Source organism: Cricetulus griseus, chromosome 6 (genome assembly GCF_003668045.3).
Source record: "Cricetulus griseus strain 17A/GY chromosome 6, alternate assembly CriGri-PICRH-1.0, whole genome shotgun sequence".
Taxonomy (NCBI): domain Eukaryota; kingdom Metazoa; phylum Chordata; class Mammalia; order Rodentia; family Cricetidae; genus Cricetulus; species Cricetulus griseus.
The window spans coordinates 109493917-109521509 of record NC_048599.1 but is presented as its reverse complement, the minus strand read 5'-3'; the positions used below and the strand labels follow the sequence as shown (position 1 = coordinate 109521509).

General features: G+C 37.7%; 1 protein-coding gene across 8 annotated transcripts in view; it reads right to left on the bottom strand.

The window, feature by feature from the left end:
- Scn3a (sodium voltage-gated channel alpha subunit 3) overlaps positions 1–27593 on the bottom strand; it is a 108317-nt gene that overhangs the window by 59419 nt on the left and 21305 nt on the right. For 6 of the 8 annotated variants that reach the window (XM_027420280.2, XM_027420284.2, XM_027420286.2 and 3 more), the window contains 9 exons: positions 19814–20127; positions 14508–14626; positions 13154–13243; positions 10752–10880; positions 10142–10233; positions 8859–9131; positions 8387–8450; positions 6085–6226; positions 5156–5362 (listed from right to left, as the gene is read on the bottom strand). In XM_027420280.2, the coding sequence (XP_027276081.1) occupies positions 5156–5362; positions 6085–6226; positions 8387–8450; positions 8859–9131; positions 10142–10233; positions 10752–10880; positions 13154–13243; positions 14508–14626; positions 19814–20077 (1380 nt within the window). In that variant the 5' untranslated portion in view covers positions 20078–20127. Of the gene's footprint in view, positions 1–5155; positions 5363–6084; positions 6227–8386; positions 8451–8858; positions 9132–9959; positions 10052–10141; positions 10234–10751; positions 10881–13153; positions 13244–14507; positions 14627–19813; positions 20128–27593 lie in introns of all 8 variants that reach the window. The other 2 variants (XM_027420282.2, XM_027420287.2) reach the window with 1 other exon arrangement.

Genomic DNA, 27593 nt, shown 5'->3' with positions numbered 1-27593 from the left:
ATCCTTAGTGGGCAAAGATATAAAAGGCTTCTTATTGTCAGTCTCCTGACCCTAGTGTTTCGTGGGGGGCAACTTAGCTTTGATTTCAAGATTTCACGGAAGGCTGTGTGGGGATGGTGTGTATAAGGGCAATGTACTCTAGGAAGAAATAAATGTAAAACCCATTTAGTGAATTTGGTCAGCGCCGTGTGCTCTGTTCCTTCCTGAGAATAAGCAAGCCCTCTTGTGTATTTGTTTTTCAACTTTATGTTGACTAAAATTTTAGAAAGCCTTAAAACCAACTACACTATGTTGCAGTGTTTCTTGGGTCAGTGGGATCTCAGTGGGCAGTTGGATGTTGAGTACAGTCTTGAATTTGTGTGTTGGACTCAGCAGTACAGAACATACAACATGGATATTTGTTGATATTGAGCACTAGACCCGTGCAGGGTCCCTGATTTAACAGTGATTTGAGACAATGCCTACAAGTAACTGAAAGTATAACTCAGCATTTAGCTGTTTATAACACAGTGTAAGATAGTCAATTTTTTTTAAAAAAATTGACTGACCATCATTTCTTAAATCATTCATGGTGACAAGGTGAAGAATAGTGAAGATAGTGCATAATATAACTACATATGCACAGTAAAGTAAATCAACAAAGCATTTGTCTACAGAAAATCAAATACAGTATAGCCTGTGGTATGCATAGGAGATACGTAATATGTATTGCCAAATGTGTGAATTCACACGTGTCTTTGTTCTATCCAAATTAAGTCCTAGTTTTCCTTTCTTCTATGTACAGACACAAACACAGGATGGCCAGTGATATCATTTATGGATTTGTTTGTCCCTGGAAATGTAGGAAGCAGCGGTAATACTCTCTGGCCACAGTCCTAAAACTATCATTCATTTAAATCACTTTTGGAGTTTACCTTGCATATGACACAATTTCCCTGCCTATTCTGAGTAACAGCTCAAACAATTCAAATCCAAAACAGTTTTTTTTTAAGGCAACAAAAGCAACCTCTGACACAACACATTTTCCATGTCACTCATGAACTCAAATCTGTCACTTGTTCCACTTTCAGAGATTTGCCGACTCCCTCAAAGGCAGATGTTTCCTGTCGTCGCTCATGTCCGTGCACCTGTTTACTCCCAGCTCTGAGATGTGGCCAATGTCCTGCTTGCTCAGACTGATAGTCAATCATTCACAACTAACATCCTGAATTCCTTCCATAACAAATGGCAAGTTAGTACTTAATGTTTATGTCGGTAACATTTTCTTAGGATACTTCTCTATGACTCAAAATAAATTCTATAATTTATACTGTATCTATGAGTCCTTCAGAATGCGATCACATGACTAATTCTTCATTTTAAATATGGGATTAAGTTAAAACCTTGTTCAAAGCTGTAAGACACTAACTATACAACCGTCAATTTATACCAGATATCTTAAATATCATGATTTCAAATTGTACCCTATAGCTTACCCTAATATTTTCCCAATAGACCTATGCAGTCTGGGATAGGCTAAACTGTGTAATATTGAAGTTTAAAGGTCACAAATTAGATATCAAGTACAATTACAATGACTGAGGGCAAAACATTTGTGCTAATGTTAGCGTTTCTGTTTTTAAAACTCACATTTGATTTTGTGAGTCCACTGAGCTGTGTACATTTCCCAATCTGCAAAAACGATTAAACTCATAGGACCTTTACAAACATTAAGTAAAAATGAAAGTGATGTTGTGTTTTGTGAAGCCACTGGCTGGATGGCAAGTTCTGAAGGGTCCTAGGTAATGGACGTGACCTTGGCTTCATAAGTACACACTAAGCCTTCTTCCCCTTCCTCTACTATTCAGAAGCCATTATTAACCACATTATCAATAAAAAAACCTAAAATGGACTTGGTACTCTGATTTCCCCCAGAAAATGCCCCTTTCCCTGAAGTACATTTTGAGTGCTATAAATCGAATGCTGTATCCAATCATGGTGATTTAGTCACCATAATCCAATAATTGGTTATTGAGTGGGGAAATGACACATTTTATCTGATTTAACCATGAGATAGACAATCAGACCCTTTAAACTCTTATTAGACACAGTCTAAACCTAGTTGAGAATTTCACTTGTGAAGTTTAAAAGACTGTGCACTTTTAATTTGTGTGATATTTTACCTCAAAGTGACTACATTTCAGAAGAAACTAATTCTTATATTGTGTTATCTGTGTAGCATTTGCAAGTAACTCAGAATAGTTGAAACTTTAAACATTTGGTCTGAAAATTCCAATTATACACTGTAATTCAAATAATAATTCAATGATCTATGTTTGTTCATATGAGAAAAAGATAAACTCAAAAAGGCCAGTGGTAAAACACTTTGATTGGACCTCTACTTCTGGTGCAGCGGGGCTAGCAGGAGTCAGATTTGCTTTCTCCTGAAATAATCAAGACAATACAAAAACAGATAAAATGATGGTTCTGAAGACACTGAACTTCTAGTCAAGATGTTCTAAAACACTGGGGAATGGGAATGCAAAAGATCTCCATCAATATTGTGAATTAAGATCTTGGACTCCTAGACTGAAATGCAGTGGAAGGGTAGACTTCATGAGAATAGACAATAACCAAGGTGGCTATGGTTCATAAGACAGACACACAAGGAAAGGTCTGAACAAGATAGAACCCTGGAGCTCTTTTGAGATCCATCTTGAGTATTTAGACTACTACTCAGTGGAGAGTGTGTGTGTGTGTGTGTGTGTGTGTGTGTGTGTGAGAGAGAGAGAGAGAGAGAGAGAGAGAGAGAGAGAGAGAGAGAGAGAGAGAGAGGACAGACAGAGAGAGACAGAGATGAAGCTTTCTGAGTTATAAGAGAGAAGGCACCCTCCATTCACATTACTTTATGCATGTACTGACCATCTGCACCAGCAAGCACCTCGTTTTTGTTTGTTTGTTTGTTTGTTTTGGTTTGGTTTTTGGCTTTTTTTGAGACAGGGTTTCTCTGTGTAGCTTTGGAGCCTATCCCGGCACTTGCTCTGGAGACCAGGCTGGCCTCAAACTCATAGAGATCCACCTGCCTCTGCATCCCGAGTGCTGGGATTAAAGGCACATGCCACCAATGCCCAGCAACCTCATTTTAAGTGGCATTGGGTATTATTTAAAGAGGGTGTCACTCAGGTGTAGGTGATTAATCATTTTACATTAAATACTACTTTGGTCCTATCTGCCAAATCTTCAAATGTTTGAAGATGTGAAAGCATCAAACTGCTAATTCATGTTGAAACTGTCTCATCACAAAGACCAAGAAGTTTTACTGGAATGCAAAAATATCCAGTGATACCCAAAATTAATTTTCTAGAATTCAATTGAGGAACTTTAAAAAGGAAAAAAAGGTGTAATCCAAGACACAGAAAAAAATTGAGACATACAAAAACTAAAACAGACACTGAACAAAAATAAAGTGACGATACAACTGTGCTATATATGTTGAGAATATTCATTAGAGACAGCCACAATGTCTGATATGAAAAGTATACTCCATGGAATTAACACCAAATTAGGCAGTATAGCAAAAGATATTGATAGAGAAACTATCCAATTTGGTGTAGGTGTAGACAAGTTTACTTAAAAACTTGTTTGTAATCACAAAGACTCAAAATATCTTTGAAAAGAAAACCAAAGATAGGGTGATAACATGGTCATCTATAAAACTACAATAGTTCAGAGTTTCTCTGTGTAATAGCCCTGGCTGTCTTGGAACTCACTTGGTAGAACATGCTAGCCTCAAACTCCCATAGATCCCCTGTCTCTGCCTCTTGAGTGCTGGGATTGAAAGTGTGTGCCACCATTGCCCAGCTGGGCAATTGATTTTTGACAAAAGTGCCAAGTCAATTTAGCAGAGAAATGATATCTTGTCCCCCAAAATGGTTTTTAAATTATTATCTTTCTATGTATATAAAACAGAATACATGCAGCTAACATTTTATGCATACCTTCACTTATATTGGGCATTGACCACGGTGAATGCAGAAAGCTGTATAAATTTGGTAGACAATATGGGGGAAATCTGAGGTACTTATTTTAAAAGTGGTTTAATAAAGCATTAGATTTTAACATGAAAAAAGTAATAAACTCTGCTTCATTACAAGAAAAACATTTGCTTTAAACCCATTATCAGATGGGAAGCCAGCTCCAGCAAATGTCAAAGACTTGTACCCATGAGTATAAAGACCACTACAGACTCTGTAAGAAAACAAACACCCTTAAAGATGAGTAGACAAAGCCAAACACAACAATAGAAGAAAAGAGGATGAAGCATCTGGGGATTTCAGTACCCACTTTATAAAAGAAAGGCATGGAAGAAAAGTAAAAACACAGAAGTTGTTCTGCTTTGTTAGTTGTTAGAAAACTCCAAGTTATAACAGCAAAGAAACTTATCAGCAAGGCCTACACAAAGTCTATCCATGCCAAGTGTTGTCAGTGGCGGGAGGAAAGAAGCTAGGAACAGCAACAGGAATAGACAGAGGTCAGGCTCCTATGCATCTGCCTACAACTTTCTTCTTGCAGTAACTAGAGAGCACACCCCACACCTTTTTATCCAGTCCTGTGTTCCTATCTCTTCTAATTATGACTGCCTAAGCCACTACATACTACACTACCACCCAGTCACTAAATAAACTTCGGCATTGAAAATCTTGCTACTTGATTTCAGATGTGTTTCTGGTGCCTTAATTTGAACAACAAGCTATCTTGGTAATATAGCAACTGCAAAGAAATCTAAAATGCAGCCATTCACAGAGGTTTCTCATAAGCTCTAGATATGAATGAACTTCAGACTACAATTTCAAAGGTTACTATTGGAATGCAACATTACTAGTTGGAAATCTCAATTATATTCCTTAAATCCCACCCTCCGTTTCCATGAGACTATTGCATAATGAGCCTTATCCTTAATGTATTATTCCTACCTAATTTCTCTATGGTATACAATGTGTAAAAAGTTTATTCGGCTCCAGTTTTATGAATAATTTTGAGTGGCATTCAGTTTTCTAATTCCAGTGGCTACAGACAGTCATACAATACAAAATGGGAGTTACAGCTTAGTTATGATAGCCAAAGACTGCAAATAAGAAACTAAAATAGCAATAAAAAGCTGAGAGCCATCCCGTACCTGGGCCTCCTCTTGCTGCTTCTTCAACTGCTCCAACATCTGCTGAAACTCCGCCTCTTTCTGTTCAGCCTCCTCTAAGGTGGCCTGATTCTGCTCCTCATAGGCCATGGCCACCACAGCCAGGATCAAGTTCACCAAATAAAAAGAGCCCAAGAAAATCACCAGGACAAAAAATATCATGTAGGTCTTCCCAGCTGCACGTAATGTCTAGTGAAGAAACGGGATAATTTAATAGATGTTTTAATATAATATACCCAAATAAAAATCAGTCTACAACAGCTAGAAACCAGGAAATGCACACATAAGCATAACAATCAGATCAGCAGCAGCATGACTGCTGTGTCATTTGACATGAAATTTCAAAATAGTACTTGTTTGATCTACATCAAAGTATTGTTAGTAGGGTTCCTAATGCAGGACAATGCTACGAATATTATGCTTCCCCATTTTCTACAGATTCAGCTAAATGACTTTCATATAAGAAATTCCCCATACATATACTTCTATAATATGAGTATGTTTGTGTACATTAGATGAACGCATATGCTTCATGTAAGAAACGCTCCATGTTTTTTTGCTATCTATTACTATATAGCTATACTTCCAGGATGAAGCCCATAGCAGAGGATCTTTTGTCTAAGAAACTTACTTGTTTTGTGTGTGTGTGTGTGTGTGTGTGTGTGTGTGTGTGTGTGTGTGTGTGTGTGTGTGTGTGCTTGTATATGAAAGAGATGGGGTGAGAGACATAGGAAGGGGAGGGGAGAGGAGGGAAGAAGTGGATAAGGTAGGAAAGGAGATTGAGGAGGATTCTAGGTGCATCTACTCTAATATTATGACCTCCTTGATATCCCTGAAGATTATGAATCAGTACTTAGAATTTCATATGAATTCATCAATATAAATCCTACTTGTGTAAATTCAGTTCATACCAACTGGTAAAGATTCTCCCAGTAATCTTGAGTCATGAGTCGAAACAGAGATAAGAAGGCCCAGCTAAATGTGTCGAAACTTGTGTAGCCATAGTTGGGATTTCTTCCAGCTTTCACACAGATGTATCCTTCTGGACATTGTCTGTCAAAGAAAGAAACAATGATGGAGGTTCCAGAGAAAGTGCAGCTATTTCCACCAATGACGCTTTAGAGATATTGCCAAAATTCAAAGTTATTATCTATGATGAGCCTTTCATTTCCAGACTGCTTAAACTGATGACTCACAGGTGAAATTTGTTAGAGACACCAGCAGAAAATGGAAGAACAGGGAGTCAAGTTTATGGCCATTTGGAAAGGTGAGAGTGTAGCAGCCAGACATTCCAGGTCTGACCTCATCATCATGCATCCTTCCCAAAGTGGTAAGAATCAATAACTCAGAGGTGAGGAGGATAAAGCATCAGCAGGTGGGCAGTAAGTCAGCAAGATGGCCTATTGGCCAGTTCTGTAGAGTTGTCTGAAATAACCTCACATTTCAAAACACTCAGCTTTAAGGAAGTCTATAATGATAGTAGATTTCCCTATACCATGATGCTCGGGTCTTCATGTCAATACATCATAATTAACTATGATCTTTACTCACATGTCCCCAGTTTTTCCTTAGCATACTTCCATCCTCAAGTTTACAATTTCCTCCCTTTCTAGACTCAGCTCTTTAGAACAGAAAGAGAATGTACCATGCATGCTTAACAATTAAGTGGCAATCTGTTTAAAGGCAAGGTGTGTACAAAAATCTATGTGGGACTTTACTGAAATCTCTAAGCTTTTACATTAGTATCTAGTCATGGGTATTTATTTTATACTTTGAATGATATTTTATTTCTTGCTAAAAATTCCCTTCTTTGACCTCTGGGAGCTTTTTGAGTTGGCACTGGTAACAGACAACCTCCAAGATTTCATAGCCTGTTTTTCTTCTTATCCCGTAGCACTTTTTAACTTTCTGCTATATTTCAGACTAATCTTTTTTTCTACTTCCTGAGACAGTGTTAGAATCAGGCACTCTTCTAAGTAGGCCCGATTCCTCTTAAGGAGAACAGTATCAGAAACCAAAGTCTGGGTGGCAGGTGGTGTTTATTGCTACTGAGCTGTCTGTACTTCTGGAGCCCTGAGCTGATGGAACGAGAAAGTACTTGTGTACATTCTTACCTACGATGCGCACACACATAAACACATAAATATTTCTCCATGTAGCCAGTTGTGCTTCTATGCCACTGTACTTGGAGTACGTCTCTTATCTCGAACTCTAACCCATCAGCACAAGGACCATTCTAGACCTTTCCCATTGCATGCTTGAAACTTGTCACTCTCACAGTGAGCAGTCTCCCTCTATTTTCTCAGGTGTTTAACACCAGTGTATATGCACAGAGGCTTTGGGATTGGCCATCCGGGCTACTGTAGAAAAGATTTCATTGCTAGACAATTGCTCCTTTCTCTTTTAGTGTCACAGACTCTACTCATATCCTAAGGTAAAGTTAGGACATTTACCTACTTCTCTTTTTACCTCACATTTTTGAGGTTGATTCATAAATTTGTGCAATCTTTAAATTCTTTTGTCATGTATTTATTTAAATTTCATCTTGGGATCCTCAAACCTCCCGATGGGCTTTAAATTTTGTATTATTTTCCCTTCTGTATTCCATGACTTGGCAAATGCTTAATATATTTATCACAAAAGAATCATATCCTTTTCCCTATTTAAATATACTGTGTTATTCATCTAGTTTATTCCTCATCAAGAGTCCCTTTAAACTCTGATCTTTTGTTTCTCTTTGTTGTTTTGTCCTTTTCAGACATCATGTGACTATAATCTGGGGAATGTGTAGCTTTTTCAGGTGGAATTTTTTTGCCTTTCTCACATATGAATGAGTTTCAGATTTATTTATCATTTAACAATATTAAATTATATTGCATACAATAGGTTATGTGCTTATTTAGATATGCCATGACATCTTGGCTACTTCTAGTTTGGATTAATTTATGTATACAGCTGAAGAAAACAGTATCTTGCAGATTCCTGTGTAAATGGGTTTTCTTATTAATTAGCTCTCCATCTAGTCTGGTGGTAGTGTGACTGTTTATTTTCTAAGAGTTTTGCAAACTCTCTTACCAATGATCATCTATGACTCAGAGACTGTACTTCTTTGAGAGGCATCCATTATTATTCACACATAAGGCATTTCTCCCACCTTTTAAAAATAAAATTTTTACATCTTTATTATTATTGTTATTACTATGTCCTTCTTACCCTGCATCAGAGCCATTTCCACAGAGCAAAGGGTCTTTCTGTCCATCCAAAACATAAAAGTGGCCTGTTAATATAAAGAATAACCAATTTGGTTTCATATTAAATTCTATTTACATTTTAAAAAACAGCATATTGAGGCTGGTCTGATAAGATGACTCCGTGGGTAAAGGTACTTGATTCTGACCTTGACAACCTGAATTTGATTCCCAGGACACGCATGATAGGAGATAAGAACTGACTCCCAGAATTCTTCTGACCTCTTCATGTGTGCTGTTGTGCACAGGTGCATCCTCCCCCCCCCCACTGCCACAATACTATTTTTTTATTTGCAATACATTTTTTGAGTAATTCATAAGTTTGATGTTATTTCCCAAGGGTTCACCAACAAAGTGGCTTCACACATATAAACTGTTTATAGCTGACAACTCCCTCAGCAACACTAAGGCTAACACATAGTGGCAAGGCTCCTTACTGTCGTCTGCGATGTAATCCTTCCAGTTGAATGTGCTCACTGTTACATTAACAAATGTCCCATTTGAATCCATTGTGCCATTGAAATAGGAAGTAGTGTTGGTTTCAAAAGCAGAATCGCTCGGGGGCCACTGCAAACATTTATTCCTCAGGTTGCCCATGAACAGCTGCAGCCCAATTAGCGCAAAGACACTGAGACAGAACACAGTGAGGATCATGACGTCAGATAGCTTCTTCACCGACTGGATCAGGGCCCCCACGATGGTCTTTAAACCTTTGGAGAGAGAACAATATGTCAGCTGAGCAGTAGAGCAATATATGACAACATTTCTTCTTAGTTGGTGCACACATTCTACATCGCCCATGAATGGCAGCTCAACTACATGGACATAGAAGCCTTATGGACAGTTTCATGACTTGGAAACAGATAGAGGGCTAACTTTCCGTATGAACACCATGCTGCCAGAGGGTTCTGAACCACTCTTCACCAATCTTCAGCAAGTTCTGTCTGTGTGATACCATGTATTGCATGTATTGCCACAAGCATGGAGGAGACTAAATTGCAGTTACTTTTTCTTTCCGATGTTGTGTTTCGCAAAGCTATTTCTCCCAACCCATTCTTTATGCCAGCCTGCAGGAAGCGGTGATTAAGAGGCAAAAAGAATTTTAAGACTGTAAAGATCCCATGCCACGCACATGCTGCTCCATAGCCTTCTCTCCTTTATAAATGATGATCTATTTTTGAAATAGATCTGGAGCAAATGGTAAAATACAAGGCAGTTAGTAAAGCCATTGACAGCAAAGCTTTATCAGAATGCAGGAGAGAAGACACACATCTTAAATACAAGAGAGGGGTTATGAAAACACTCATCAATGAGATGTGCATATCTCATGCAACTTTCCATTAAACTCAGAGGCTGACTTTATGAATAAGGTTGAAATTCCCAACATTGTAAGGAACTGAACTAAAACTGAAACACAACTTGGCATTCTTGAATGTAACAGACCAGAATAACAAGCAACAAGGCCAATGGTGGGTTTACAACTCCAATATTATTATGGTATATTTAAAGTCAGCCTCGGTGTTTAACCTAGCTCTCACCTGGAATGACTGAAATTGTTTTCAATGCTCGGAGAACTCTGAACGTTCTCAACGCTGAGACATTGCCCAGGTCCACAAACTCTGTCACATATCTGTAATAGGGAGTTCACACACAAACACAATAACACACAAGAAAAGTTGGAGATATAAGGGCCTACCACCTTACACCATTTTCTTCTTACCTGGAATTACAGAAATAGTTTTCAGAGCTCGCAAGACTCTGAAAGTTCGAAGGGCTGAAACATTGCCTAGGCTTACAAATTCTGTTACATACCTGTAGGATTAAATCAGAGTTACAGATAGTTTTGGCAAAGTTCATTTTAAGTAACTAATGCTGGGTTGGCATCTAGAGCCCCTTGAGATACACAAACAAAATTGATATAAAAGCTCAGGTGCCAAAGGCTGAAGGCTGCCTTTAAGGGAAAAAATTACCTTATTTCAATGTAATTTTCTTTTACATGAAGATGATTGTTTGTGAAATTTATTGCAGCACAGCAGTTTCTATTAAATTGTAGTTAATGAGTAACTAGATTTTGATGACAAGAAAGATGGTAGGATATGACTCCAGTTATTGCTCAAAGACTATGGAACAATAAAATAGTTCCATATGTTGCTAATTTGCTAGACATGTCTACCTTTTAAAATTTAGTCAAATGCATATTATCATAATGTATATGGCATAGATTTGAGTTGACTAATGAGAAAGCTCTGTATTCAAAACATGTTTTAACTTGATTTATATAGCAAATATTTTCATTCCTTTGAATTTATCAGATAAAAAAAATTACTCACGCCATCACGATGACACTGAAGTCCAACCAGTTCCATGGGTCACGAAGGAATGTGAAATCTTCTAAGCAAAACCCTCTTGCCAAAATCTTTATAAGGGACTCAAAGGTATAGATCCCAGTGAATGTATACCTAGGAAAAGCACCCAAGCTAAACTTAGCAACTGTGAAGGGGAAGTCAAAGAGATGGTTTGGAGCATTAAAAACTCTAGCTGTTTTCTTTTAAAATTTCCAGTACTTAGTTTCTTTTTGTACTTACCCAAGAATCTTAATTTAATTGTTCTTATTAAACTGAATAAAGGATTAAACTAAGGAGAAAACAACATATTTATCAAAAATTCATTCTTCAAAACTGTTGTTGCTAAACCTCTTATGTTTCAGAGCAATTGTTTCTTGGAGGAGTTGGGGAGGGTGAATATGATCAAATACCCTGTATGAAATTCTCAAAGAACTAATAAAAATATTCACAAAAGGAATAATAGTTTCCCATATTATGTGGATTATCATTAAGCTCAAGCTTGTAGAGAATCTGCAGAAGTAGAATGTCAGCTATAAATGCAGTGTTCTTACTGTTGGTGGCAAGTAACAATAGGTTGTTAAATTTTCACTTTCAGTAGCTACATAGTTGTTTTCTTTGAAAGGCGTCATAGTGTGATTTCATGCACCTTTATTGAAATATTCCTATTCATGTTTTCTAATGATTAAACTCATTTAATGCCATTATAGTGGATGTAAATAGATTTTATTTTTTATTGTTGAGCCAGGTGTAGAATTACAAAACTATCCCCCCCATTTGTCTCCGTGTCTCCTTCACATATATATTTATGATTCCATAAAATCATTGGTTTTCTAGCATCTCATGTCTGTATTGGCCTAAAATCTTCATGTCACAGATATACTAAATTCTTCAATATAATTTTGTATTCAAGCTTGCTTGAATTCTAATTTCAGCCTTCAAAGGGCGAACAGCTTTGGGGTTTGTGGTCTGTCATTGTGCATTCTAGCCCATTTCTCTGAGTGATGACAATTTAAGTTATTTCAGTTTCTCCCAAAAATAGTGGGGAGTGCTTGTTTTTAAACACTGTGTTTTTTAAAAGTACAATTTGAGTTTATTTTTCTGAGTATTCCATCTAAGTCATAGAAACATGATTTGATTTTCTTATGGCAACTCATTGTGTTTTATAGCCTAGAAACCACTTATATTTACAAAGGGTTAAGATCAGTTATTGTGAAAGGCTTTTTAGGAGATGTTCTTTCGTAGTGAGGAACAAAGATAGATGCAGAAATCATCACATTTAGTTTCCCAAGTACATTTTCCCTAAATCCTCCACCCCACCAAGCTCAAGTGGTTTAAGGTCAGTAAGTATAATCGCTACTTATAAAGTAGCTGAATATTAATAAGGGTTGCATTTTACCATGCCACACTTGTGTGGACTTGTATTTTAGTTTGGATGTTTGTGTACTACATGAAGTAACCTCTGCATTCACCCCAGAACCGAGGTATCTTATTGTCTTCTCTTTCCCTTGGATTCCATGTAGATTGTTTCTGTTTGGTTTCACTTTCTAATTTTTTTGTGTGTGTGATAACCACAATTTTGCTTGTTTCCCTACTACAATGCAAAAACTACTACATGTAGTTGATTAGAAAAGTTACTTAACAGACATGTGCAATCCCAAAACTTTTGTAATGCTAGAAGTGTTTTGATAGTGTGTATAGCATCTCTGAGTTACTTCTTTCCCTTTGAAAGAGACACTCAAGGCTAGACAGAAGACTGACTGTCTTCCAAAGGACCCAGGTTGTATTTTGGACTCCAATCCCAGAGCATTCAATGCCCTCTTTCAGATTCCTCAGGCAGTACACACACACATGATATGCACACATACATGAAGACAAAACACTCATACACATAAAAATTAAAAGATTCATATCCAAATATTCCCTTTTTTTAGTTTTTAGTATTATAATACTAAAATTAAATGAGATTTATATGTGCCTAAATGCCTCAATTAGTCTTACTGGAAAAAGTTTATACACAGCCGTTTTTTATAGTTGTTTCTGTTTTGTTAGCTATAAGTCATAAACGGTACCTGGTATTTTGGTTGAAAGAGCTGCTTCAACCTAAGAACAGGATCCACTATGACAATAGCGTCTAGAAAGTGTTTTCAAACCATTGACAAATGGTGGCTTAGAGTGGCACAGTAAATTTTCATAGTAATCTCTGAGAGCTCTAACAATAAAAATTGATGTCATTTGTTTGGGCATCATTCTCAAATAATCAAAAGATAGAAGTGTTTAGCTTGACTTCAAAAAATGGAAGCCACAAGTCAGACCATTACCACAAAGAGATCTCGAGAGAATCTGAATGTGGTTTTCTCTTTTCATACCAAGAAGTTATTCATACTTACTCTACATTCTTTGTCCAGTCTGGAGGATTACTCAACGTCATAAATACACAGTTGGTCAAAATAGTGCACATGATAAGCATGCTGAATAGAGTAGATGGTAGTTAAGGAATAAATGCCAATTCATTATAGACATATAAAGCCCACCCACCACAAAAGATTCCAAAGTACAAGTTAACTGTGAAATTAATCTTACTTAGGTGGATTATGATAATGGCTAATGAAGACAGCCAAAAACTCTCATATGGTCTAATATTCTTTCTAAAAACATTTCTCCTGATTTGGAATTCCCCTGTAATAGACACTGCAGCAGGTTCATGGTGATGACTGAGATGGGACTCATTTCTTTATCGTTTACATTAGGTATGGGGGTATTGTTTTTTGCTAACTAGGTGGTAGCATTGGCCGTTCTGCCAGGAGCATTGTTCTTGCCATTTCAATATAGTTTTCACTACAAGGAAGTTCAGGTGATAAATAATTTTATTGTAAAACATAAACATTTTCTAACATCAAACTTCAGAATGAGAGAATCCATACTACTTCAAAAGGTTATCTCCCATTTGCTGTGTCCATACGATAATGTATTTTGCTTTATATATGCCTGTTTTACAGAAAATGCCCACCACTCAACACCATCTTATAACCATTTTGTCATTACTTCAAAATGTACTGTAATCTATGCTTAGTCTTCCCATCACCTGCGCTTTTTTACTCTTATAATTAGCACATGTGTATGTCACACTGGGGATCCAGTCCAGCACCTTTAACATGCTGAGCAAGTGTTGTACCACTGAGCCATAAAGGAGTTTGAATGTTGATGACTTCTACAAAAAGAAGAAAAAATAAGGAAGAAAGCAAGAAAGGAATAGTGGATATGAGGGAAGAGAGTAAAGGAAGGAAGGAGAAGGGAGGGGAAATGGGGGTAAACTTGTTGAAGATAGCCAATCAAGACATGAATTTTGGATCATTTGTCAATATGTGTAGTGACACTAACTATATATGCTATATAGTATATACACTACAATCACTATAATAGGCTAGACCTCTTAAGCAATTATTAGATGATTTAGTTGAGAATAATAAAGGGCAAGATGATTTGCTCTTGTTTCTGCCATACAATATTATCCATTGACACACTGTCTGGCATGGCTTCATATTTGCTTCTAGAACTATGATAATAATTTTATGATAAACTTGTTATATAAATAACAAAAGGCCAATGGAAATCATCCCTTAAACTAACAATGTTATCATTCACTGCAAAGAAATTTTACAAATATTAAAATATGATAAATGCATTTCATTGGAAATCAACCATTTAGAAACAGCATTTGAACAATTCGCATGAAAAGGATATGAGTGTACCAAAATCTTAATAGCAATTTTCCTAACAGGGTTTAGCGGTGTTAAAATGTACAAGGCAGAGGTGGCACTGAATCGAAAAATTGCCTTCCCTTTATTCAACACCACAAAAGTCTGAAAAAGAAAATATGAGGGAGATTACTACATTAGACATGTGGGCTTATTTGAAGCATTTACAACACACACCAAGAACTTTTACGTGATTTGTTTCTTTAGACATGTTCATTTAGATCCCTTGGAACATAACAAATACCCTGTTTACTAGACACAGGCTATGCTATGTTTCTCCTCTAAACATAAAGCCACAATAAAGGTCCAGTTGACTGGTACTTGATCTGTCCCTAAGCCTTCAAACTTGTTGCTACAAACTGATAGCCCTATAAACTTTTTTAAAAAATCAAATTATACAGCCTTAAAGAGTTCTTTTCTATTTGAGGCTTGCCATCTGTCTCCAGCTTTGGTAACTTTTCAGATTATTCTGTATGCATACTGTTCAAATAATCTTTTCTAGATATTTCAATCACAGCGCTAATCCTAATTTTGTGGTGACCTCCCTTCATCTCTGTAGCAGTTCCAATGAGTTACGACATTCAGATAAGTCATAGAACCTTATTTTGTGGGTGGAGAATGACCCACTTTGCAGTTTACTCTGAGAAAAAGACAGCTGCATTGAAAATTAATTTTAAATACATGACTTCAAAGGCCATGCCATAGTTAAAAGTCTATGATCTGAAACATACAATCATCACCTTAGCATTTAAGCTATGCAGATCCATGACTACCTATCAAGGCTCCCAGGATGGATCATCCTTTATTTTTTACCACTAGAGTCATCTCTGTTGCAGCCATTTAATCCTTTTGTCAGTCCCACTCAGAGCCTGTCATTCTCTCCCTCTGATGAGCATGTTCACAGAATCAGAGACGAAAATTCTACCTGTAGAAAGCTCTACCCATATACAGGTTAGCCCACCTGACATGACCCTCTATTCAAAAAAAAGGTTTGACCTTCATGCTAGAATGTCCCCAGAGGACTTCAGAATTGTCAATATTTAGGTATTTTAGACATTCTCCTCAGGTAATTCTAATATGCAGGCAGTTAATTATTCAATCCTTTTTTCCATTCTCAATATCCAAATCACTTCCCCCTCACATTTTCCTAGATAAATCATACTGCCTTCTAATAATCCCCTAGCTGTTTCTCTTTCCAATACATCTTTGGATACTACTTTGTACTCTTTCACATGTTGCTTGTAATCACCATCAAGTAGCAATTTTCACGTAGGGTTCATTCCCAGGAGAACCTGGTTAGAAGTTTTTGTAAGTGACTGAGCACAAAGAACCTGCAGTATGGTTACACTGCTCCCACAGTATTTAATAGTGCGGTTTGCAAATAAACACTTACTCTAATTAAATATGGGTTTACCTTGAAGGCACTGTTCACCTTTATGTCATCTGTTGTATGTACTGCTTTACTTAATAATATGTTTGTACCCTTTAACTAAGGCTATATCCATACATTCACAGTGACTAGCTACACACTCTGTTTGAAGAGGCAGGCAGGAATGTTTATACTGTGAGCAGAGAGGGCAGGGACAACAAGCAATCCTCTCACTGCCTTCTGCATTTACGACCAGGGAGCCAACAATTACTTAACTAACCACTTTCAATGAACGAGCTCTATAAATTCTAAGAGGAGGGCAAGTAAACTATCCCTAACTAGCATCAGGATTATCTACAAGTGACCATGAACCTTGATAAGACTGCCCTTGAACTATGGGAACATTAGTAGATTGTTACAAATCACGATCAAGCAATCAAGATCCATTTAGGTATCAACACCAGAAATAGTGTGTAAAAGTTCACAATAATTTGAAGTGCATTACCTCATGCTCTTTGAAACAATTTCCCTGAAAAAAGCAATTTCTACTTGCAACGTTAGGAGGGGGTTTTATTTTGAAATATCTCTAAAAATAGAGCAAGCAGGAATGAACTGTTCTTTTAAACATGAAACCCTGTGTTTGTTTCCTGCAAGGTCAGTCTGTGGATGTTAGTGGATCCTAGGCTGGTCAGTGCAGTGTATCAATCAGCTCTGAATTTATAGCTCGGGTACAGGACAGAGCTGAAGAGCACATACCCAAGTGCTGGGAAACAAAGAGTAAAATTTGTTGTTCTGCATAGTGAAAGAGTTACACAGAGATGTTTGAAACGTGGAGTCCTGATGCTGTTGAATGATGTACGTACACCAAAAAATTATGTGAGAGCATAACAGATGGCTGGGTGGTAGATAAATAACACCAGCTCCAAAGCCAGGTTTCTAAGTGATGGTAAGTGGTAAGGCACCTTGAAAAGATTTAGGGCATATTGCCACAATCCTTATAAACACTGTGGCTGGTTAGTTGCAACAGCTATTTTTATTTTTTTACTCTGGAATGCTGCTTGCTTCTTTTCTTCTGGGTGAATACTCATAAACTCACTGAAATTATTGGTATTATGAAAGAAGTAACAGCTTTACACCTCAATGGAACAGGACGACATCAAGCACTGAATTAAAAAAAAAAAGAAGGTACAACCAATCTTTGACAATCTTATTTTACATTGACTATTACTGCAGAGAGTTTAATCAGGGGTCAAGAGCTCTGAAGCTGGGCAGACTAGGCTCAAGTCCTTGATTGGTCACTGATGGAGTGTGACTCTGGTAAGTTAAGGAACTGCCCTTGGCTTTACTTTCCCATCTGTAAACTGAGGCTAACAATAGTAACTGCCTTCCTGGCCCGTTGGTATGAAATGAATTGGAATATTCAAGTGGCTCCTCACATAGGGTGAGCCCAACAAGTGTTAGCTATTATTATCATGCCACTATTTTTAAGCTGTTAACCTGGCTAACTTAAATGCTATTAGAATACATTATGGTATTACTCATCTAGTTATATTAGTCACTAAGACACATTACTACTTAGTGACAGAAAATCGCTACATGAGGCACTACAGTTTCCTATTGCCTTTTGCACACATTGTCATATAGCAGCAAGGCTTCATGCTATGGTAAATTTTTGTGTTCATATATTACTTCCTCCCATTGGCTCCTAAGAGTTACACATCACTTTTCTGAAAGTAGTGCCCAAATCCTCACCCTCATAGATACTTCATAAATGAAGCCAGGGCAGCCAACAGTAAAGGGGTTGTATAGAGGTCTCCCGTTACGGCTCAAAGTCACTGTCAATGAATCATGGTCCAAGTCTGGGTTCCAGCTTGGAATGAGAAATGCCTGACCTTTGCAGAGCACAGGGAATGACTCTGTTTTCTAGTGGCAGATTCAAACTAACCAAACTTGAAAGCCTGACCTGTCAAATCAGATGCTAATCAATTTACAATAACATGTGTATGCTATTGTCTCAGATGGAAAAGGAATTATAGTGATGCTTTCCCCTCAGGAAATCTTTGAGAAAGCAAATTATAGACAGAAGAGTCCTTGTTGAACATGGAATCCAAACAGCTTACTTAATTGCATGGTGGGGTGGTTATTTTTAATAGCATCTCTTAGGTAGCCTAGGGTAGCCCTGTCACAAAGAGGTGATGTTATTTTGGGGAAAGAAATTCTTTCAATGAAAGTAAACAGCCTCCCATTGGATAAGTTCTCTATTGTGCATATCAAACTTATTGACTCATTTTTCAAAAAGTAGTAATAACTTTATCATGTCAAATTAAAACCAAACTAAGACATATACTTTGGGGTTTGTAGTTCAGGCTGTACGTTTAGCTCAGGATGGCCCTGAGCTCGTGCTCCTTCTGGGTCTATCTCCTAAGTGCTGGACTTACAAGTATGTTACAACACATATGGCTGCAAATGTATATTTTAGATCATTGTTTCTCAAATGCAGCTTATTTTCCCAGTTTCTGGGGAGGGTGTCTTACTGTTGACCATAATTTATAACAACAGAGTTTCTAAATTTCAAATATTTCTTGATCATCTCTGAAGTAGAGTACAGAAATTTATTTCACAACATTGGATGCATATTTAATTGGAATCATAAGAATATATACTTAATGTCTTCTTTTCAATAGAACATAACTTTTTAAAAGATTTATTTTACTTTAATTTATGTGTATGTGTTTGTAGATGTGTGTCCATGTGTGTGAGAGTGCTCACAGAGGCCAGAGAGGGGGGTCGGATCTCCCAGAGCTGTCATTGCAGACAGTCCTGAACCATCTCACATGGATGCTGTGAACCAAACTCCAGTCCTCTGTAAGACAGAATGTGCTCCTAAACCACTGAGCCATCTCTCCATCCCCAGGACTGATAACTACCTGAAGAATGCAGCATCTTCAACCGTTGCTTTTTAAAAGTTCTATTTCGACAAGTAAAGGTGTTTTGCTTCCTTCTTAATCCACAAATCATCAACTCAAAATAATGTTCATCATCACAATGAACCATTTTATTGTTGTGAAGGTAAGATATAAATTGTGATTAAAGGTGCCAAAATATCCATTTAGGAATTAAAACAGTATACTTTATTTAGATTCTCTATGAGTTTCACAAAGTTAGTTTAACTATAGAAACTGTCTAATTCTGGCAGAACTGTGTAGTTATTTTGAGCATTAGGAAAACATAGTCATAACTGTTCCTTTAAGTTATGCGAGGTTTATTATTACTATTGCTATTATTATCATCACGATTATTTTCTCTTCTAATTTCTTTTTTTATTTATATTTCTTTCTTTGTGGTAATGTCTTAATTATGTGTGGGTGGTTCTAGAATTTAGCCTAGCACGATCTCAACAAAGCCTGTGGAAGTTCCTGATCAAATTCCAGGACAGAGGATAAAGACTAAAAATGTATGTCTGGGTAAACATGCTTCTCCATGACTTATCTGTCTACAGGAGGAGATAAGTACATCACTGTCTTCTAGCACACAGATGATTGTAAGAAACATCAAGCCAAGAATGAACTAAAAAGTAAGTATAACATCCACCCCCTTTCGCCCTCATAACTACAATTTTGCTGTCTATCAAGCAGTTAAATGGGTTAGCACTAGCAGATACTTATCTTGGCTGTCAATTTTAAGTTTTCCCATTTATCTTGATACTGTGAACAGGTAGAAATTGTTTATGCTTATCCCTCTGTAGCAAAGATTTAATTTCTCAGGAATTTTCAGTGTTAGATTTACTGTGCTTCAAGATGTGTGGAAGTAAAGAGTGACATAAAGTCTTTCACAGATGAAAATTAACAATACTCTACTGTACACAAGCCCCTGCTTTGCACACCTGATTGAGAATGTATTCGCTGTGTAAAATCAGCACTTACTTTCTTACTGATGTAGTAGGGGTCCAGGTCCTCCAGGGGTTCCGACACCATCTCTGGAGGAATGTCTCCATAGATAAATGGAAGGTTCTTCCCAGCTTCCAAGTCACTGTTTGGCTTTGGTTTGTTCTCATCATCAATGTCTTGTTCTTTCTTGGGTTTCTTGGCTTTCTCTTCTGCAGCACGCTTTTCGATAGCAGCAAGGGATTCTCTCGTGAAAAGGCGGAAGCTCTCAGGTCCTGGGGGTACCAGCAGTGCCTGGGCCATCTTTTCATCCTGCACATTTAATTACGTTTAGCTTCTTGCATAAGAATTGCCTAAGTGGAAGGAAACCATGCATGAGTGTTAGGAAAGTGAAAGGCAGAGAAGGAATAAGAAAGAAAATTATGGTCACTGGCCTTGGGGAAAAAAATGCTGTCCTGATTTGATGATTGGCTACAAATTTTAACTGAGAAATAGCATTCAAAATGATTTTCTGTTATTTCCAGTATGTTTCAGTAATTTAAAATAATAAACTTCATAAACAGAGAAAAAGCCCATTCTAAACATTTATTAGCTTAAATTAGTCATTTTGCAATGTATGCATGTGTCAAATCATACAGTGTATTTGGTTGACTAAAACATTAGAAATAGTTGTTTCTGAGACCTTGAGTGCAAATGTATCATAGTACACTTTTGTTAAAAGAGTAATGACAGTAATACTTGTCAACCAATTTTTAGGGGCCATTTTTACCACACTTCCTGTATCACAATATATTGTTATTAAATAAGTGTTGGTAGCAATGCAGTAATTGTAATACATGCCCTTTTCATTGCATTGCAGGATAGAGAAGAAATTTTGTCTAACCCAATCATGTTCCAGTTGCCAGCATCATCACTGAAAAACTTCTCAGCAGTAGCAGAATGATAGAAGCCAGTGCTTCTAGAAAGAGACTCATATATATATATATATATATATATATATATATATATATATATATCCCTTTATTTATGTGTGTGTGTATGTTCTCTTCTTCACGTGTGTGTAGGTGTCATTTGCAAATGTCCATGAAGTTGTATACCTGTGTGTGGATGCCAGAGGACAGCCTGGGTGTCACCCTCAGGAACAATATGCACTTTGAGGCAATCTCTCATCAGCTTAGAGATCACTGATGAGGGTAGACTGGCCAGCCAGTGAGCCCCAAGGACCCACTTGTTTCTGCCTTCCCAGCACTGGTATTACAAGAGTGTGCTCATGCTTGACATTTTTATGAGGGCTCTGGGAATTGAACTCATATCGACATGCTTGTAGGGGTAGCACTTTAACAACTGAGGTATCCTGCCAGTCTATTTCCTTTTGAAAATTAAGCTAAATCTTTTTGCCATTTAGTTTTTCTCTTTGGACCCTTTGGAGGTACTGCATTAGCCAGGCAAACTATATTTACTTCTTCTTTGGGTTTACTGCTCTTCAACTACTTGAGATAACTTTTGATGTTGTACTGGACTTTTCAGGCTCTGAAGAATGGACTCTGAGGCCACATTCCTTAGGTTCTGCACTGTAACTCTTTGCTTATGGGTTGTGTGACATTGAATAATGTGGCCTCTTGTTGCTTCAGTCCTCATCTATAAAAAGGGGAATAATAGAAAATTTGATCTCCCAAGATTTCTAGGAATAAATGGGTTAATTTATATTGTTTGTAAACATCTTCTTGGAGTGTAAAACACTTTATTGATGACACATATCATCAGCTCAGCCAATTGTTTTCCTTGTCGTGTTGTCGGGAACCTTCCCAAGTTAAACGTCCCCCTTTAAGAAAGTTCCTGATGTGCTGGAGTCACTACTGATCCTGAGCTTCAGAAAAGCATGGAGAATTACAGAGTCCAGGAGCAGAAGCCTCTCACCTAGCTGGAGAGGAGTCCAGGGATGGAAAGAGGATGGAGGGCCCTGGCTCAATTTCTCAAGGAAAGTAAAATAATTACCTGTGCAGGAAATGTCAAAAATACAGGAATCCAGTAATATGAACGTTGAAACAAAAGTGGCAGTTTCTTTCTTTGTTTTGCCCATAAAAATCACAATTTTGAATTGCAAAAAGAAAAGTATGAAGACTATGACAACAACAAAATATGATGTATACATCAGTCATCTCGTAGAAGGATCTGCAGCTATGGCATTAAATTGGTCATCAAAGTCGTTTGGCACTGCCTCCATTCCCAATCGCCTCCAGTCCTCACATTCATTCTAGTCTTGGAGCAGTTTACTCCTAAACTACTTTCTGATGCTTGGCAAGATCCTGTGTGGCAATACTAAGCAGACAGACAATAAGAAAACCTGGACTGTTTATTAAAGGAAGCACATAATAGTACTTTGTTTTTATTGAGTTTTTTCTGGAATTACTAGTTCCCTGATGCATCCCAGTGCCAAGGAATGTTTTCAATCTGAGGTCTTGGTTAGTATTTAAAACATCGCACCATCTTACTGAGCCCTGTCAAAATGTCAAATCATTCTTTTACTAATTTTGTAAATCACCTGTTTTGTGACTCTGTGTTTTGTTTGATTGGTTGGTTTGATTTATTTGTTTTTCTAGATCAAGTAGCACATGGATTAGAAGGTGAAAGAACCGTTCCATTTTACATAGAGATTGAGTAACCATTTATTTTGTGCCATTTACTCATGGCAGGCTGCACAAAGCTGAGCTAACACTTTCAGTATGTCCATTTGAACCCATTCTAGGTTGTGTGTTTCTTGATGTTTTTTGACCCTGGGTCTCTCTGTATAGCTTTGCCTGTCCTGAAAATAGCTCTATAGACCTGGTCTATAGAGCTGGTCCTGAACCTACCTGTGCCTCCCAAGTGTTGAGATTAAAGGTGTTCACTACCACCACCCTGTCTGTGGTTGTGTGTTTCTAAGTGCAGAAGAGGTCACTGTTTCCTGCTCATCTTTAATACCCAGAGAATCGGAATCTATTTGTTTCATATCTCTGATCGTGAACTTCGTGCCTATGGCTCATCCAAGTTGCTAAAATGGGAAGTAAGGGGAGTAAACTTATAAGCTTTCCTAGTGGGCTAAAGTTGTCATAGGGAAGACTCTGAATGCTGGTCAGAATGAAGTACAAATGCCTGTGAAATTCTCAGACAGTTGTCTGAGCCCTGAGACACATCAGTCCCTGTTCTCAGCCTTCCCATGACTTGGGGAATTAGAGCTTGGATTGGCTTCCATCTTCAGTGTGCCCAGGATTCCCTAGCTTCCCTTCCCACTTTGCTGTATAGTAAAGTCCCATCGACTCCCAGTTCTCATTAAAATTTTTTCCACTTCTTTCTAGTTCACTGAGAGCTTATTATACAGAACGGTTACATAACATTATATCCATATGAGAACAGATATTTAAAATTTTAATTCTTATTGAAGCCTTGGTGTGCAGGATATATTATTAATGAGTATATGTACCTTATAATTTATTAAAATAATCCAGTTTAGTATACCATGCTGTCTCCAGAACTATCTTTTCAAGAGCAGAAAAGACAAAAGAACTACAAGGAGATGGTGCTCTTGATTAGAAAGCAAAGAGCCTGTGTGGGTGCATATGAGCAAAGCGTACATATCGCTCTGCCAGTTAATACAAAGATTGTCATTTAGTGTTTCTTAATTCAGAACTGGATCACAGAGTGTGGTCCCTTTGAAGGAACCCTTGGACTATGTAATCAAGAAATATTTATCACTGGAATAATATTGGCCAGCAACTTTCCATGAACCAACCCTTTCCTAGAGGAGATGGCAAACCAGTTCAAGATACAGATGCTAACAGATGTTAATACAGATAATTAAAATACAATCATACACAATTGGTTATCTGAAGTTCCTAAATTGATCAATTTATTCTGCCCAGGCAAGGAAGGGAGAGGTATGGTTCATAAAATTTCCCTGAGCAAGTGACAGGTTTTGTAGGCTAAACAGGATTTGTTGGGTGATCATAATGTGGTGGGCAGTTTGGAAAGGGCTGGCTGGAAGATCCATCACAAGAGACACCAAGCAAGGATGTGTGTGTGTGTGTGAGTGTGTGCATGTGGACAAGTACAAAAAGCATGGAGAACTTGTAAGAACTCTTGGCAGTTTGTTAAGGTTGACACGGACCTGACTAAAAGACTCATGTGAGCTTGACCTGGAAGGGCAGGCAGGATACAGTGCACCAAGGGCCTTGAACAGCAGGCTCAAATATGCATTGAGGTTGAGAGACACAATCAACTTGAAGACTGCAGGTCAAAGGCAGTATTATGTGTAGACAGGAGGGGGAGAGCTCAGAGCAATGGTTTCTATATGATTGAGTTTTGGAAGTCTTTTGTATCCCTTCACCAGCATGTCTACAACCTGACAATTCTAGGGAATTGTCTATTTCTTTCTGGGGAACTGAGATTATTTTTCTCTGGAATCAAATGAAGGTTCTACAAATGGTAACTTATTACATTGGAATCAGAAATGGTATCCACAAACTTTTGATCCATCTTGTCTTTCGAATGTATCTTTTACATAACTTGCATGTCTTTATGTCATCATAAATGAATCATTTGAAAGATAACAGCACACTGTTACGTGAATCTTCCAAATTGTGATGAATTTCATAGTATGACACCCCCAAAGCACATTCCTTAATATGGCCAATGATTACATGAGAAAATTCATCATGTATTGGAGGTTGTCACACTCCCAGTGACAGGTGAGGCTTTCCAAAAATCCAATTCCCCTTGAGATTTCCAGTTTAACACTGACAACAAATGCTGAGTGATAGGCTTTCCTTTTTTCTGTTTTTTGAGAATATATGTGACACATACCCAAGTCTGAATATCATTGTTTGCCAGTTATCCTTTCAAATGAACTTGGTGTTCCAACACACACACACACACACACACACACACACACACACACACACACACACACACACACACACACACGAGAGAGAGAGAGAGAGAGAGAGAGAGAGAGAGAGAGAGAGAGAGAGAGAGAGACAGAGACAGAGACAGAGACAGAGTTAGAGACAGAGAGACAGAAGAGAAGAGCCCGCTAGTTTGGTTCCTGGCTCCTTTAATCACCTTCGGATCTTTCTAAAAACAACCACGCATCTTTAGTGTCAAGCAGAAATTCCTTGGGTATTTCTTCAATTTCCTCATATAGAACATTAAAAATGAGGATTCTTTGGTGTTGAGATTTCCTGCTTCACCAGAAGTTTCTTATGTTGTCTGACATTTTTTTTTTCTGACAGTATTCGACAGTGAAACCACATGGACAGCACAATCAACGTGGTTGTCTCTATGCCTGCTGAGGCAGCCACCCAACCCCTGAAACTATTGGATGATCAGTGCAAATGCTAAAACATGAGGAAGTCAAATGGTATCTTGATATGATTATGAAAATAGCGTAGACTTCACAGTCTTCCCCTAAATATTTCCTGTCATGTCTTTGGCAATAGTACTCCAGAAAGAAGCAATTCGTGAAAGGGAGAGAAGAGGGTCCAACTGCATCCCTGTGTGAAAAAGCAAGGCTTTAGTGACTGTAAATGGACTTCTGCAACTCTGTTGAATTAGAACAGCTTGTGATCCCTTCTAGTCTCAGCATCCCTTCAGTCTATAATAAAGAGAATTACAGCAAAGATAGTGCACACTTCCTAAGCTTAATGTGACATCTACATATGAAAATCCACGTACACGGTGACCCACAGAGAGAGTAAGCCACTCTGATGGTAAGAAAACCCATAGCCAAAGTGTCTATTCAAGGCACAAATATAGGACAGGGAAAATCAGTGAACTTTCTTGACTGACTTGATGCAAAGAACAAAGCTTTTGAGCTCCATCTCATCCCCAGTTCTCTGGAGTAAGCCACAGCTGACAGTAACCCAGTAGAGCAGCAGAGGAGGTTTGTAAGGCAAGATAATAAATTCTGTTCAGCACCTCTTGAGTTTGAGGTGCCTGGGGGACATCTGGTATGTAATTAAAGTATGTGTCTGAGATGCGGAAAAGCTGTCTGAGCTGAGAAAACGCTAATTAAGGGGCAGAGAACTCATATGACATCATTTAAGAGCAACATGAAAAAGTGGAAAGCCAGACCTAACATGACTGCAAGGCTTGAAGGAGAGGTAGAGGGTATTAGGCAATGAGGTCAGAGTGGTTATCTAAACACTAGAAGAGAAACTTGCAAGATGTTAATGACAGACCATGTATTGGATCCAGCAATTACCTGAAATATTCATGTTAAGAACTGGCAAACACACATGTTGCTTTGAGACAAAAAAAATTCTACATACTCTATTTTTGTTGAATTAGTTTTTTCATTATTGTTGTCATATTATATTGAACCCAACTATTTTGCAATTGGATTTTAAAAACCTAAGTTGTATATAAATAACTATAGAAAAATTAATTTGGCTTATTCAATTTTGTTTCCTGTATCAGTATGCTATGATTTTATTGTAAGCTTACAAATGATTGTGAGACCAACCAATACCATGAACCTAAATTCTACTAGCTGTTAATGAATCAGATTCTGAGAAAAAAATAACACAGTAAACATTAGGGACATGCTGTGGGACTATCAGGCCATCAAAGCAAAACACACATTTCTACTTGTCATGTCGTCCCCGGCTTCTCATCTTTTTAATTTTCTAGAACTGACAGTTGGAAAATCTCATTACTATCTATATAACCTGTTAATATTCTCTCTTCTCTCTCTTTCTTCTCTCTCTCCCTCTCCCTTTCTCTCTCCCTTCCTCCCCCTCCATTCATCTCTGTGAGTGTGTCTCTCTCTGTCTTTTTTTTTTTTTTTTTTTTTTACAATGATGCATGCTACAGACAAAATCGATTAGTTCTGGTCTGTTATGTCAGAAGGCTGTAAATTTACCATCTTCAAGGATGGAAAGTTGCTCTATGTCTCATAACTCAAAATATCTTCTCCCGCTAAAAATTTTACAGTGTATTTTCGTGTACTTGATGATGAATGAGTTAATAGGAAATCCTAGGTCCATTGCCAAAGAAAATGTGTGATGTGCTCTTGGTATCAACAAAAGAGATTATTGTAGGAAAGACAGAGTCTAAAAGATAAGATGAACCAGTTAAATATCCACTGCTAAAGAAAACTGCTTATTTTTGTGGTACTGAGGAGTTTACGCTGTCCTTATGTGTCCTAGGGAACACTCTACCTAAGTTACATCATCTTCAACTGGAATAAGAGGTGTCACTTCTTCTTCTTCTTCTTCTTCTTCTTCTTCTTCTTCTTCTTCTTCTTCTTCTTCTTCTTCTTCTTCTTCTTCTTCCTCCTCCTCCTCCTCCTCCTCCTCCTCCTCTCTCCTCCTCCTCTCTCTCTTCTCTCTCTCTCTCTCTCTCTCTCTCTCTCTCTCTCTCTCTCTCTCTCTCTGTGTTGTGGTGTGTGTGTGTGTGTGTGTGGTGTGTGTGTGTGTGTGTGTGTGTGTGCTGTCCTGCTGGATATTGAATCTGGGACTCGCAAGTGGTAGGTAAGTTAAGCAAGTGCTTAATCACTGGATAATTCCTACACCTACTCTTTCCAACAGAACTCTCACTTAGAACTAATGGCAATCCTATACTTACTGGAGTAACTTAGTTAACACTATGTCTGTTAGTACTATAAAAAGAAGCATAATGTTTTATTGAATACATACATTGAGCATTTGGCACACTGTATCCATAACTACTAGATATCCACAAGATGGAATTACATACTACTTTCCATATCTTAAAAGACCTTTGAAATAATTAATATCTGGCTGGTATGACTTCTTAGCCAGGTGGCTTTGATATTAAATGA